The sequence below is a fragment of the Camelus ferus genome, chromosome 10 (assembly GCF_009834535.1).
Source record: "Camelus ferus isolate YT-003-E chromosome 10, BCGSAC_Cfer_1.0, whole genome shotgun sequence".
Taxonomy (NCBI): domain Eukaryota; kingdom Metazoa; phylum Chordata; class Mammalia; order Artiodactyla; family Camelidae; genus Camelus; species Camelus ferus.
Window position 1 is genome coordinate 39,585,106 of NC_045705.1, and position 15,743 is coordinate 39,600,848.

Here is a 15,743-nt window from a genome sequence, read left to right on the forward strand (position 1 = left end):
TCTATAGAAAATGCATTAATTTCAAAGCAAGGGGCGTTTCTTTCCGTGTGAATCCCTGCATATATCTCATTGTGCAGAGAAGAAGCTATAAGACGCAATGTGGCGAGAACTGCCTCTGTGACTTTGTGGGAGTCAATTAATCTCTCCTTAGTTTCCTTAATTCGACTTGGGTTTAGTGATCACCTACTTCAAAAAGGCAGTGGAGGCCTTTGAAGAAGAAGCTGCTGCATAAACTCAGGCAGGAGCCGAGCCTTATGAGCCGTGCCCGGAGGGTTTCCTCTCCTGGTTTTAATTAAAAACGAAATTAAGAATTCTTTCAGATTATATCAGCCTTTTAAGGGGATAAGAAGGTCAATGATTTGTTAAGCCTCTTCTTTCTTCTTTTAATGGTGTATTTCCCAGATTACATCATGTGGACAAGGCTGGAACGCTCTCGCAGGAGCCACAGATCCAGGGCAGAGAGGATATAAGACATGGAGGAAGGAATGAGAGGCGGTGGAGCATGCGAGAAGGGGATTAAGGCTCCGGGAGAGCAGGAGCCTGGCTGTGGGAAAGCCCCGGCTGGAGTCCTGGTTCTTCCACTTGCTACGTCAAAACCCACCCTTTGCAATGTCACTGGGTGTATTAGGAACAAGAAGGCACAGGTGGAAAGTGCCTGGCTGCTACTCTGTGCTCCACAGAGGAGCTGTCATTCTGTCCATATTCCTAAAAAGGTACACATGGGATAGAAATACTGCTCCATGAGTAGGTTAAAAAAAAAGAAAATTATGTATGTGTGACATTGCATATAGCTTCAGAAACATGCCACCTTTTGCGGGGAGACTGTACATGTAATCGTAAAAGGGAAGATATATGACTCTGCCTGTGGTGACAAGGACACTCGCTGCTGTTAAGAATGATAAAAGGCATTTGCATCCACAGCTTTCTTATGGCCTCCGGGGATATCCCTGGGGTAGTAAATATTCTTCACCTGATGTGTGAGAGCATTGAAAATAAATATACATGAGCTCAAGGCTTGACAATAAAATAAGCATATGGAAATAATAATGACTAATGCAGGTAGTGCCTAAGCGAAAATTCATCTGCTCTATTTCCCTGGATCCTCACGACACTCCTAAAAGGAGAATCGCACACATAGACGTATTTCCCCCTTTTTTTTCCCGCGAGTGAATGGCCAAAGGCAGGCCTCAAACGTACAGGGTCTGTACACTGTCTCTGACTCCTCTGTCACATCAGGCTGCCATCATCCGGAACAAGAGACCTTCTCATATACTTTGCCTCCTCTTCCTGCCAGTTTCCTTCTACAGAGTTTTATGTTTGAATCTATTTCTCATGAAAGAGTGCTTCCTGTCTCCAAGAGGAGACTGCAACCACCCCCTAGTGACTACTCCAAGTCAGAACATTCTTCCCCTTGAATCGGTCACTGAGTACCACCCAGTCTATTTGATGATTAATTCTGTATTTATTTGTATCTCTCCATCTCCATCGCTTCAGTTTAGTTCTTCATGTTTTCAACCTTATTTGATATACTAACCAGTCCCCCTGCCTTCAAACTCTTTCCACACAGCAGTTAGAGTGATCGTTCTCCAAACACGAATCGAATTATGTCTTTGCTCAGCCTTAAAACTCTTCAACAGCTCCTCACTGCTTACAGGCTCAAGTCTAAAATCCTCAGCTTGGCAAGGTACGCCCTCTATGATCTGAAACTCCCTGTGCCTCCAACTTTACCACCTACTCAATAACCCTCAGCCACACAGAACGACTGGGTGCCCCAGAATGCCTGTGCTCTGACACATTATGAGGCTTAACTCTGTCCTGTTTCTTCTACTTGGACCACATTTCTTCCCTCATCTGACTGATCAGCTCACTGTCTTTGGGAAAACTTTAAGAAAAATAGAAACAGTTAGATGGTTCCCCCTCTGTTTACTCTTAAGAGACTCACGTGTACTTTTATTATAGCATTATTATGTCTAGAAGTTATATTTGATTTTGCATTTATAGACCTTGGAGACAGTTAAACATTACAGATACGTTTTCTAATATTTTATAAGGAGAGAATGCTTGCCAAAGCCAACCCACCATAACTTTGACAAAGGGATGAAGTCTTGTAAGATCTTGCTCTGTGTCCCCAAACTAGGGATGGCTTGAGGCTGCCAACTTTATGATTTCTACAAAGAGTGAATTACAGACATGGATTCTGTGGAAAATTCTGTGGAAAACTGTTAGAAGCCAGACTAGCAGATGAACCCATAAGAAGGTAAGGTTAAGTTTCTCATAAAGAATGCTGCTTATAAATGACTGGGAACTGATGAAATAAGGTGTGAGTAGGGAACATTCCTGGATGTGTATGTTCATGCTGCCACAGAAGGGACAGTCTAAGAGCATGCTTGCTTCCATCAGCATCTCTTATGTAATGATAGTCTGGTTTTGGTTACCTAGAGATTAAGGACACTGGAGAAACTGAGGGCCTTTAGCAGATGTATACTGCAATGCACAGTAATGAATTCTTCATTTATATGTCTTTGAACTGCTTAAGGGCACAGACCAGTTCTTTTTCACCTTTGGATCCCTAGCATCCAGGCTAATGCCAGGTTACCTAGTAGAAGTCCCCTGAATACATACTCATCTGAAACATTATGCTGTGCATCAGAAATTGACATACTGTAACTGATTATACTTCAGTTAAAAAAATACATACTCATCAAGGAGTGAAGATGTTTTATGATCACATAATGCTTCAGAGTCCATTTCCTATCCAAAATCTGCCAGTATACTTTAGCTAGCCCTCATCTGGTTTATCTCAGCCTCTGTTTATCAACTACAAAATAACAATAATTAGGACTATCTATGTAAATGGACAAATGAAAATATGTCATACCTGTTGAGAAAACAGGAAAGAATATGATTTTCCCTGCCCCGGGAGTATTAAAAACTGAGTGACTTCCCAGTCTTCCAAAGTAGAAAAACCAATTACAACATCAAAAACTACTTTTTTTTTTTTTTAAAGAAAAAGATGTCCTGGATAAGCAGGAGCCCCACAGCAACCCCATTTGTATTTCATAGAGCTCCAAATTTTAGTTTGATTCTAGGCTCGGCCCATTTCTTGCTCTTGCAAGGTCTGAAAAGTCAATTACTCTAAACATAATCTGCAGCCTGAGGAGCTGACACTTTGCCAAGTAATTTAAAGTGCTTTGCTAAGGAAAACTTGTAACTTCTCTGTTTTCTTTTAGATGATGTTATAGAAGTAAATTGTGTATACAATTAATTCATCCCTGGATGATTGCCATCGGTTCACAGAGCTGAGAAGTTGGGTATTCAAAATGCAGAGAATACAGATGACTGATTCTCCTTGCTTTTGCTGACTTGCCTCCATTTTTCTGAATGCTGATTAGAGATTAATTGGTACACATGGAAGGGTGGTTTCACATGCTAACTTTCCAGAACTAGCTCATATCCTCATCTGAGACTGTAATTACTGTATCAATATGTGCAGGCTTCTGAAATAGACCATGGGAAATTCTTAAATGCCCTGCAAAATATACATTCCCACATATTACAACTTAAAGATTAGCCATTCCTTCAATATTTTTGGTTGGCTTTTTCAGCTTACACCTTTGTAAAAATTGTCCTAGTATAATATTTTGCACTTTGTCAGTCCTTGATAAATCGTGGTTGAATGAACTGGTAGATATTTTCTTACAATATCCTTTTCAGGCCAGAAGATCCCCAAATATTTTTATGTTACCATGAGTAGAAGTAAGACATGGACCCATGAAGACAATGAATTGGGTTTCTTCATCATTATCAGACTTGGATAAAGGCTTATCTATCTAACTCTAAGTTCTCATCTACCTCTGAGATTCTATAAGTTATTCAAAGTCACAGTGGAAAAAGCAAGTGATGGCATCATAAATGGAACTAGGTTCTTTGAACTTGTCTCCTGATTTACTGGCTGCATTTCAAGAAACATCTGCTTGGAGAGGCATTTTCCATTGGAGAGGAAGTAAATAATCTCTGAAAGGAATTGCCCAATCTTCACGAAGAACAGAGAGCTACTTAATCTATAATGTGGACACTGACCATCAAGGTAATTTAAGGTGAAAGTGAAATATACGCAATGAGTTCTAGTCTATTGCTATTCGTGCCCATGCTGGATTCACTCATTCATGGAGGTATTTTATACACCTACGAAAAATTGGGTAAAGCGCAGCTTGAGCCATAAACCGGTCCTGAAACAGGTACCTGTTTGCTTGTCTGCAGATCTTATTTCCACGTGTATTTAGTAGTCACTCAATAATTCTGAGCTCCGGCTGTGCCAGCACCATGCTAAGTGTTAGGGATACAGCAGGGAACAAAATAGACAGTTTCTACTCATTGACCTTGCAACACAGAGTGTGAGACAGGCATTTGGTTTACAAATCACATAAATAAACATACAATTAAATATAAATTGCTTGAGACATATGGGGAAAAAGAAAAAGAGAGAATACAGTAGGGGACCTGATTTTCTCTTTCACGGGGCTTCTCTGAGGAAGTACAAGTTAAACTTCGATCTAAGATGACCAGAAGTTAATCAGGCAAAGTGTAGGAAGAGCTTTTCAGTTTGAGGAAGGAGCACATGTGAACTGCTTGGGACAGGAAGAGATTTAGTGCATCCTGTGAAGAAAAGGAAGGCTGCTGTGAACAGTGTGGTCAGCAAAGGAAAGAGTGAAATGAGATGTTTAAGAGGCAGGCAGGGGCTAGATCATGCACAGCCTGGATAAGATGTTAATGACTTTGCATTTTATCCAAATGCAAAGGAGAAAGAGAGATCTGATCTGTATTTTTAACAGATCGCTTTGGCTTCACTGACAATAAAACAGGAGGACAACAGGGGAAGGGGTGAGACCGATCAGGAGGCTACTGTAGGTGGAAGATGATGGAGGCCTGAATTAAAGTGGTGGAAAAAGAAGTAGAGGAGAAGGAACAGATTTGAGATACATTTTAGAGGTAGAATCAACAGGACTTGAAGATGGATTGAATGAAGGGTATGAGGGAAAACAAAGTTGAAGTACGATTTTCACGTTTTGGGCTTGGGCAATAGAGTAAATGTACATGCCATTTACTGAGTTGGGGAGGTGTGGAAGGGGTCCAGAGTGGGGGTGAAGTCCAGAATTTCCGTATCAGTGTACTAGTGACAAGGCCATTAAAATGGGTATGCATGTATGACTTTTTAAAAAAGAAATAAATAAGAAAAATACGCATAATAAAGAAAGAAGACGGAAAAAGAAGGGGACAGAATTAGAATAAATAGAAAATAGAATGTCCAAAAGAAAGATGGAAGATAGGAGTTGGGACTAGTGCGTATCAGGACTGTTGAGGGTGTATAATATGAAAAATACATGTTCAACATTATACTGTAATTTTGTTTTAATTTGGGAAAACCCTCTATGGTCTTCATAATACACATTAAAGAAAGTAAATGGGGAAGAATCCTATCTGGTGGGTCCACACAAAAGGTAGACCTGTCATCCACTTATTGGTGCATTTTTAGGAAAGGAATCATCAAAATCCCCAATGGGATGCAAGGAATATAACTTTTGGGTTCATCAGAAAAGAACATGGGTTTAAAAAAGATTCATGGACACTGAGCCAGAAGAAGGGAGATGAGAAGGCAGCTAAAAATAGAGAAAGGGAAGACAAAGAGAAATGAGTGGAGGATTTTTCCAGCAAGCAAAGATGTCTCTGCCATCATGCCTATGCAGCTGCAGGTGCTAATGGTCACCTGGGTTTGAATCCCAGCCTTGCCACTTAGTAGCGAATGACCTTAGGCATATCAGGTAACTTCTCAAGGGTTGATTTTCTCGTTTGTAAAACAAAGATAATAATAATATCTACCTTGTAAGGTGATTGTTAGGGTTAGAAGAAATAATTCATCCGAAGTGCTTAACGACACTCCTGGCACAGAAGAAGAGCTCAATAAATGTTAGCTGCCTTTATGTAACTGACTATTTACAAACGCATCATTACTAGAAAGACATGGTAGGTGGGTGTGCCTTCTCACTTCCCTGTGGCTACGGTGACTTTGCCCTCCTAGCTTCAAAGTATCAAGAAGTAGTTTTTATGATTTGTTAAAAATGTACGAGGATTTAATATTTATAAAGAATTTTTTTAAAAAGCAAAATTATTATAACCTGTTGCAAATTAATGAAAAGTGTCCCAGCTGATTACACAGCCAAAAGTATGTTTCTCATTTATTTCTAGAAATATTAGATATAATCTGAAATTTGTTATTTAACTCCCCTACCGAGGCAACTAATTGACTTCTAAACTTATTCTTTGACAATCACAGAAAGCAGAGATGATGTTCTAAGGAGACCCACCTGAGAAATCTACTTCCACTAAGAATCATTCTGAAATCTACATTTTCTCAGCCCTAACAATATCATGAAGACATACGAAGACATTCTACCTGAAAACGTAACAATACAAGCACCCCATTACACGTAGAAACGTCACAGCTGAGATCTCCCTGTTTTAAGCTGCCCTTTACTACCTTATGGAACACTATGTTCTCTTTCTCTCTCTCTGAAGGGTGCTACATGAAGATGGGGTTTTACTATTTGTTATACATATGCAGAATTATGTCCCACTTTTAGACTTAAAACACTTTGTTTGCAAACTGTTGTGAAAGACTCAAAACATTCTAAGATCAAATCTGGACTCCACATTTGCTGGCAATATCATACTAAGGGAAATGCCTTCACTTCTCTGAACTTCAGTTTTCTTATATAAAATGGGAATAACTAAGTAAGTTAGCAGATGGAAACACCTAGCATTATAATATACTGTCAAGGGAAAGACTTTATTTTTTAACTCTGTCAAGGTTAGATAGAGCCAACTAGTTCTGCAGTGTTGGGTGAGTCGTTTAATACCTCAAGGAATCAGTTAAATGGTGATGATAATTTAATATTTTAGTTAAAATATCAAATGGCATTAATAGTATCTATTTCTTAGGCTATGTTATGCACAGAGCACAGTATTATTATTCAAAAATGTATTAATAAAAATGTATCCAATAAATGTTCTCTTTCGCCCTTCTGAATGAGGAATATAGTGCTAATTAAATTCCAAAATTAATTCTCTGGAAAATATAATGAATACCTTATTAAAAATGCATGGGAACCAAGAACATTTGGAGCATCATGTGATCACATGTAAGCGCTCTGTGATCACGGTAAGAAAAAAAAGTCAATGTTCTTAATTCTCCCATTGCACCAGGGGAGCAGAACATCTCTCCACCCTAAGGAGGATGTCGAGTGCAAGAGAAGTGAGCAGAGGCGGATTCTACCCATTCCTCCCCGTGGAAGCACATGCAATTCAAGAAGATGAAGTGAGGAAGCGCATGCAGTACCTGGTCATCTCAGAGTCAGGGAGCAGGCCTAGGTGGTAGTGGGGGTAGGGAGCTGAGAGAAGGAAGCTTTTGTCACACTCAACAGGGGAATAGTGCCTGGGAGAAGCAGGCTTATCACACAGTTTGTTCACAGTGCTGTAAACGGGTTCCGGAGGCCTGGTGACACAAGAGGAGAAGAAAGAGATGCATGGTTAGTGCACACACCAAACACCCGTGCACCCAGCAGCATTTCACCCTCTGCAACAGCGAACGTCCAGAGCAATGCCGTGGCCTCCATTAGGCCTGAGTTGAGAGTCTTTGGAGGAAACAAGTTCTCTGTTAGAAATGAGCACTTTGGCTGACACGTGGCATGACTAAAATTCCTATGTCAGATACCTCAACAGAGTCATCATCCACCTTTAAAAGCCGAACCTTTTTGGATAAGCCAGCCTGAAATGCCAAACTTTGGGATCCTCTGGCATGGTTCATTTTTTTTTTTAATTGAAGTATAGTCGGTAATAATGTATCAGTTTCTGGTGTACAGCATGATGTCCCAGTCAAGGCATGGCTCCTTCTTAAACCTGAGTCTCATCTTAAGTGTGAACTTCAGAGACCTTCCCTGACCGCTTTGGCCAGGACACCATATTATTTTTCATAGCACCTTTTCACCATATTTTTTTCTCAGCCTGAAATAATCCTTTTTGTTTATTTGTTTAATTTATTACTGTCACTCTCATTATACCACACACTGTGTGAGGAGAGAGACTACATTTATTTTATTAACCACCTAAAATTGAGTCTGGCACACAGTACATATTTTGTAACTATTTGTTGAATGTGTATATGGACAAATAAATGAACACAACTTCCCACATTTATGTTGCTTTTTGTTTTGGTGCTGGTGTGTGTGTGTTGTGGGGGGGTTGGCCTTACCCAGGAATCTAATTATTTGATCTGAATGGCTCCTCCATATATTTATTAATGGCTCCCCCCCACCTCAGTAATTGATTTCAGAGAGTTTTCTACAAAGAGGATGATAATTTTAGTAAAATTTCTATTAAATGAATTCATCTAGGGATACTAAAACATTATTGAAAATAGCAACTTTTTTTTAGCTGTTATTTACAAATGTGCATATATGACTTTTTGTCAAAGAAACATCCATGTACTACAAAGTCCTAGGTTATTAAAAAAAAAAAATCTCATAACTCTATCCCCTACCCTTTTAACACATGGTCTGAAATTGCTACCAACGTCTTTTCATTAAGGTAAGGATTGAAAGAGCAGAATTTAAATGAAACAACTACCAGCTAGCAGTATGGCCCATGGACCCAGGAAGGGTGAGCTTGTCTGGGAAGGTAAACAGCAAATCAGTACGTAGGGTGATGTCCAAGACACCACGCCCAGCGGAGGCAGAAAGCGCCCATTAGGGCCACGAGACACCAGAGACAGCGAGTGGTGGCCAAGTGCCTGAGCAGAGGTACGGGAGGTGTAGGCGGCCAGCTCAGTCAGGGCACTGTCTGTGTATCTGTAGCTCCAGCCCTCAACATGGCCTTTAATATGTAATAGGTGCTCAATCAATGTTTCCTGAACTGACTGAGGAAGGAGAACAGGGGAGAAAAGAGAATAAACAAAGCATTAAAACAAACTACCTAACTTATAATATTGCCGTGGGCCAGTCTTAGCTTAGACACGCTATCTAGAGAATCAGATTCTTCCCCAACACAGAGCTTTCTATCGCGTAGAGAGAGATGCCCTGATCTGTCTATTCTGTATAACACAGTAGAGGGGCTGAGGCGTAGGTGGGAGGAATCCAGGTCTATTTTGTCCTCCAGAATAGATATCTCAGTGGTAAAAGGAAGTACTTGACGATGGAGTTGGCCTGTTCCATCCCAGGGGTTAATACTGTAACATTGCCAAGAGGAATTAAAGGTTTTTGAGATAAAATAGCCAGATTTTTTTCCTACATTAGGGAATCTATTCTTAGTTAAGACAAGTGCTCCATTTTGAGAAAAATCTAGTAAGTTTGTGAATTTCTGTTTATTGATTATACATGTACACAATTTATAATGGTAAACACCAGCCCTTAAAAAAGGCAGCTGCGAAGTTTTCTTAAAAAGTGTTTTTATCAGTTTTATAAGTAATTCCCACCATGGAAAGTGATGTAAAAGGAAAGGCACTTTCAGTTAGCCACTGAAATACAGCCCTTATAAAACAAGACTGAATACTGTTCTTGATTTGGGGCGTCTATTTTTGTTCCATTGATACAATCAGCTTTATGAAGATTAATGTACATTGCCCATGGTTCTGGAGACAGATGCATGATTCTTGTTAGCTAAAGCAAGTCGCCTTGGGAGGTCACAGTCTTTTTTTTTTTTTTCAATTTAAAAAAATTGAAGTATTGTTGATGTTTTTGATTGAAGTAATGTTGATAACAATACTGTGTTAGTTTCTGGGGTACAGCATCATGATTCAGTTACACGTATGTATATATATTTATTCTTTTTCATATTATTTTTCACTATAGGTTATTATAAGGTATAGAATATAGTTCCCTGTGCTGTACAGTAGGGACTTGTTGTTTACCTACTTATGTGTATAGTAGTTTGTATCTGCTAATCCCAAGCTCCCAATTTATCTTTCCCTTCATCTTCCCCTTTGGTAACCATAAGTTTGTTTTCTATGTCTGTGAGTCTGTTTTATAAATAAGTTCATTTGTGTCATTTTTTTTTTTTAAGATTCCACATATAAGTGATATCCTATGATGTTTGTCTTTCTCTGCCTGACTTCATTCAGTATGATAATCTCTAGGCCCATCTATGTTGGGGCAAATTACATTATTTCATTCTTTTTTATGGCTGGGTAGTATTCCATTGTATATTTATACCACATCTTCTTTATCCAAACATCTGTTGATGGACATTTGGGTTGCTTCCATGTCTTGGCTATGGTAAATAATGCTGCTATGAACACTGGGGTGCATGTATCTTTTCGAATTGGAGTTTTCTCCAGATACATGGGGTTGCTGGATCACATGGTAAATCTATTTTTAGCTTTTTAAGGAAGGGAGATCGCAGTCTTATTTGTACCTAAAATATGTTGTCCACACAAACATTCAGCTCGTGAAAAACCTTTCGTTAATAGGCTGCATAAATACGAATTAAGTAAGAAATGAAGAGGCCTGTATGAGCTGTATGGGAACTATTCTGCTTAGGTTATCACAAGAGGACCTGCTGCTGTCCTCCAGCTTTGCCACAGGTAGAGCCGCTGTGGCAGAGATGGCTGGACTGCTTCCCAAACACTCATGCATTCCCCTTTTCTTATTAATAGGAACCAGGTTTTCCACTGGTCACTTTCCCTGTCATAAAGACTTTTATTTCTCAGACTCCTTTGTAGGTAGATGTGGCTGTGGGCCTCCTGATACGGCTGCTTAACGGGAGGCTGATTTAGCTGGGACCCCTGCAGTCTTGCTCTTTCTCACTTCCTCCCTTTGCTGACTTGGAGCCAAGATACAATGGTTGGAGCTTCAGAAGTCATCTTGGACAATGAAGCAACTTTGAGGATGAAGGCAAACAATACAGACAGTATAGCGTAATGGTAGAGCTTGTGTCACTGATGACATGGAGTTCTTTAATGGAGGATAAAAATAAAATATCTTGTTTAAGCTACGGTGATTTTTGTTTGTTATATAAACAGGACCTAATATTACAGATATACCCCTATAAAACATAAGGCTGATTATCTAATAAAAAGAAATGACTATAGAAGGGCCTACCATAAGGTGCTAATACATTTAACTCTGTCAGAAGTCCAGGTAACCCTTTCTGTGTACACATAAAAATTTAAAGAATGCTATTTTCTGACTCTAGAATTGAAAATCCATGACTGTTTAGAGAATTCACTGCATCTTCATTAAAAAAAAAACATATATAAAATGGTGGCTGATCTAAACTGCACAGGGCTAAGAATAAAGGAATCAATGACTTCTTTCAGGCCATAAAACATTTTCATGATGAAGTCATTTCAGTAACATTGTACTTTCTGCCTAGAGGGCTTATTCAATTTTCTCAATCTGGTGTTGTCTCCACAGACCAAGAAAATGATGCTACCTATTTTATGCTAGTCTTTTTACCTCAGTAGCACTATATTTTGAGACAAATGATCAGAATCAGAGCTGGCTAATACATATATACCTTAAGAAAAAAAATCTTTCTATTGTATTCACCTAAATTAGGGAAGAAATTTTATTCTCTGAACACTACATAAATTCAAGATGATAAAAATGAGGCCCAGTACATTGATTAGTATTGAACTCCTGAGATTTTCTTATCTATATATTTTTTAGAACCGTATTACGATCATAAATATGTGAGTTATTTCACAACTCACATATCTGGTACATTTGGTGTCTGGGGCAGGCTTAAATATCTTGTATTTTAGAAAGTCACTTCCAGAATTGTTTCATTGTGGGCTGACTCCTTGCTTAAGCTTAATTCCTCTTGATTCAAAGTTTTATCAAAGATCAAGAAGACACAGCTACTGATACTGCAGGCTCATTTTTACCTATCATTAAGCTTTCATTCCTTCCCTATTTTTTCACGTGTTATTTTGCACAGTCACTGGCTAAAAAGACACATGAAATGCAGCTTCTTTTCTTTATTGTGAGAACACTTGGTATCTTAAGAGATGGCTAGATGAAAAAACACCAAAACATAACAAAACACTTGACAGACTTGACAAAGACTTCTTGAAATACTGACAATGTCTCCTTGCAACGAAACAACTAAATTAAAAATATCAGTGAGAATCTCCTTCCAAGTGACACAAAAATGGGGTTCACATTTGAAGATTTCTGTCTGCTAGCTTTATTACAGTCCAAAGATTCCATCCTGGATTATGTATTACACAAGTATATGAGAGTATAAATATTACCTTATAATGTATAGTATACAGTGCATATATACAATATGTAGTATATAGTATTTATAGGTATATACTATGTTAAGTACTACACAAGTTACTGTCTGAACACAGGGAATGGCACACAGTAGGTACTTGAGAAATGTCTCTTTAAATGAATGGATGGAGATAGATAGATTGATTTTAAAAAATCATTCTCCACTGGGAGAAATGAAAAAGACTTTTGAGTCTTTCAAAAAGCCGTAACTTATTCCCAATTGTCTACTTAGGTTTCAAAGGTTTTAGACTATCATTAATTACAGGTTATAATGAAGGACAGAAACTCCAACACTGTCAGAAACTGATGGCTTTAAGTACTTGGTGTGCACAGTTCATCAGCTCTCAGAGGGATGGGCTTCATGGCTCGGCAAGTCTGACCACAGCGATGCCTGCTCTCCCTGTGAGAGTCACCCCACAAGCATGGGGCCCCTTGGAAGACTTCTTAGCCCTGAGTTCCAGAAGGCCTAGTGCCAGCAGTCAGCATTCTTAGTCTTTCCAGGCAGTTGTATTCTCTGTGACCTCTTTGCCAGATAGACAAGAAATGCCAATTTATGAGCCGTCACTGGGATCTGGGTGGCAGGAACAGATGCCACCATCACTTCCAATGTATTCAGTGAAGAAGTGCCATGGGAAGTGACTCAGTCAGTGACAAGCGAAAGGGCCTGTTAATCCTATTACAAACCTCCAGAGTAGCCTAGGTCAGAAGGTAATGAATATGGGAATCTAATCCAAGGTACCTACTGGCTCTCTTCATTCTGTGGATGCCCCCCAGAAGGGGGGAAATTAGTTAGAGATATTAGTGTAATCTCTAAGTGACTTTATAAACAGATCATTTATCTTGCTGCCCGTTTATCAGGGGGCACAGATAAATGGCTTTGTAGTCTCCAGCGCTGAGCCATCAGCATTTCCTTGCATATCGATGGGTTTATAATTGCCGGCTCTTAGAGCATATAATTAGCACACCCTGGCCCTTGGTGATCTCTCTTTTCTCTGAATTCCATTAGCTCTTGCTATTTGTTCTGCTTTCTCGGCATTTTCAATCGCTAAGCCACAATGCTGGTGCGTTAGAGGGAGGTGCTTCACCTACCCCCGATGCTGAGGACAATTACCTGGCCCGCAACTGCCCCCTTCCAACCCAGCCCAGTCCCCTCCCGGATTGAAGCTGCTTGGACCAGGACTGGGCCTCAACTGTGCAATCATGCCTTGTATGGTGGTGCTCAAAATAGACTAGGCCAATTGGATCCTCCTATGGAATGTGAATAAAGGGGCAGGAAAAAAAAACAAACAAACCGGTAGCAGAAGGGAAAGATGCGGACATGTAAAGGGTAGCTGTAGTTGTGTCCATTAATTACAGAGCACCAGAGAGAAGCTCTACCAAATTTTGTTGGAAAGTATCCAGAGGTTTCTTGAATCTAGACTAACAGTCTGGGTTCCTTTTTAGGTGGGGCTATTAGGGCTCAAGCTACTGAATTTCTCTGCTGCTTCGCATATGACATTAGTTGTATAGTGGAAATCAACTGTCACCTCCCACCATATTCCCTTACTGGCGCTCAAATCAGATCTTTTGTTTGCAATAAAGTGGAAATAAAGTGGAAATAAAAAACGCACTTTGTTTCTACTGTGCCTTTCAGTTCACCCCAGCTTAGACTAGGCCACTCAGAAATAAGAGTCAAGAGCTTAGACTCCTATGTAATCCTATCTCACTTGAGACACATACCACACTGGTCCTGTCTTTAAACTTTTGATATTTTTTTCACCATGGATTCTTCTGCATTAATTTTATTTTCTAAAATACTTCACTAGAATATTATTATTTTAATTACTGAAATTTTGGGTGCCTCCTTAAGTTTTGCACCTGATGTGTGGGCCTTGCCTGCCTCACCCTAAGTCCCAGCCATGTACCACAGACAGTAAATGTTCAATTCAGTGATGATGATGACAGTGATGGTGACTGTAAATGCTCATCTGTGTGGCACTTGAAGATAGGAGATCAAAGGAGTAAGATTCACTTCTCTTAGAGGGACAGGAAGAGTGACTTACATTTTATTGAGTTTTCCACGTCTCCATTAAAAGGACTGCTCGCAAAGCCCTCAGGCCTTCTCGGGCAGGGTCCTCTCCTCATCATACTGTTAGATTTGGTGTACTGGGCTCTTTCCTTCTCTAGACTATTATATCCTAGAGGATCAGGATCAAATCTCATTTATTTTTGTTTCCCCATAGCTTTGCCAAGGGTAAGAGCATATGAATAAAACACTATCATAGAAAAGAAATACAGCTGTGACAGAAGAAGTGATCAGTACTTCTACTTTTCTCTTCCTGAGCTAGAACTAAAAGCAGGAGCCTGACATGGCAGCAGGGAGGAAATGGGTTATGTATTTTATGCCTTTGACCATAAATCTCTGTCATACAGACTGCCACAGATAAATCTGTAGACCATTCAGATTTCTCCACTCTTCATCCTGCTGTGACCTCTCTTGGCTGCCCTAAGTGGGCAGGGGGCATCCGGGCCCATGCTCGACATTAGCAGGACATAGAGCCACATGACGCTAAAGATGGCAGTTGGAACGCTGAGGGCGTGGATGCCTAAACATCTAGTGTATTGCCTGATGTAATGTGGAGGAAAAGGTTTCTAAATCTTAAAAGGGTGACTCATACTCTTCTTTGTAAATAACACATTGTTTTTTGAGCCAAGGATGTAGATAATTAAGCATAAGAGGATTGAGTTCCAGGCCTGGGCTGATAGGTCTGAAGGGCAGAATTCTGGGAAGATTAAAAGTAATTAGGGGATAAAAGAGCATGTAGGATCCAAGGGTGAACTACATGGCTCACCGTGTGACTCTGACATTGTAATGATAAGGATTAAGGAGGAGGCTGACTGTTTTTACACTGAATTCTGAGCAGAGAAGTGTTAGCCATTTGGTGAAGGTACCATCAGGAACCTCAAGTATGATATGGAGAGGTCTGGGAACAGACTGGGCCAGACGATTTGTAAGAATCTATTTGTCTCCCTGATTCTAAGCATCATCAGATTGGGCCCCCAAGGACTCCCCCGGGGCCTCTGGGGTAGATGCCCATTTGCCCCATACTCGCGTAACTTTCCCAGAACTTAGCTTCCTCATTTTAATGATATTAAAAAGTCTTCTCTGTATACCAGCAAAGTTGTAAACTATAAAATTATACACGGAATTAAACTGTCATGAAGCCGTGTAGTGAGGGTAAGGAAACAGCTAGGCTGGGAGGCTGGTTCTCCAAGTTCTACCCTGTGTGACCTTCTGAACTTCTCTGAGCCTCAGCAACCTCATCTGTAAAGTGGGGACAGCAACATGAGCCTGAGGGTGGCCGCGAGATACACAGGAAGACTGCTGGGGAAAGCACCTCCCTCTGCGCGTGGCACCCACAGCGGCCAGACTGT

The 15,743-nt window shown here is 40.0% G+C and overlaps 1 protein-coding gene across 22 annotated transcripts in view; it reads right to left on the reverse strand.

Annotated features, from left to right (window-relative positions):
* The window catches only part of DLG2 (discs large MAGUK scaffold protein 2), a 1,704,777-nt gene that overhangs the window by 413,117 nt on the left and 1,275,917 nt on the right, over positions 1-15,743 (reverse strand). For 17 of the 22 annotated variants that reach the window (XM_032488766.1, XM_032488765.1, XM_032488764.1 and 14 more), the window contains one exon: positions 7,394-7,549. The exons of the other annotated variants lie outside the window; for them this stretch is intronic. In XM_032488766.1, the coding sequence (XP_032344657.1) occupies positions 7,394-7,549 (156 nt within the window). The remainder of the gene's footprint in view (positions 1-7,393; positions 7,550-15,743) is intronic. 22 annotated transcript variants of the gene reach the window in all.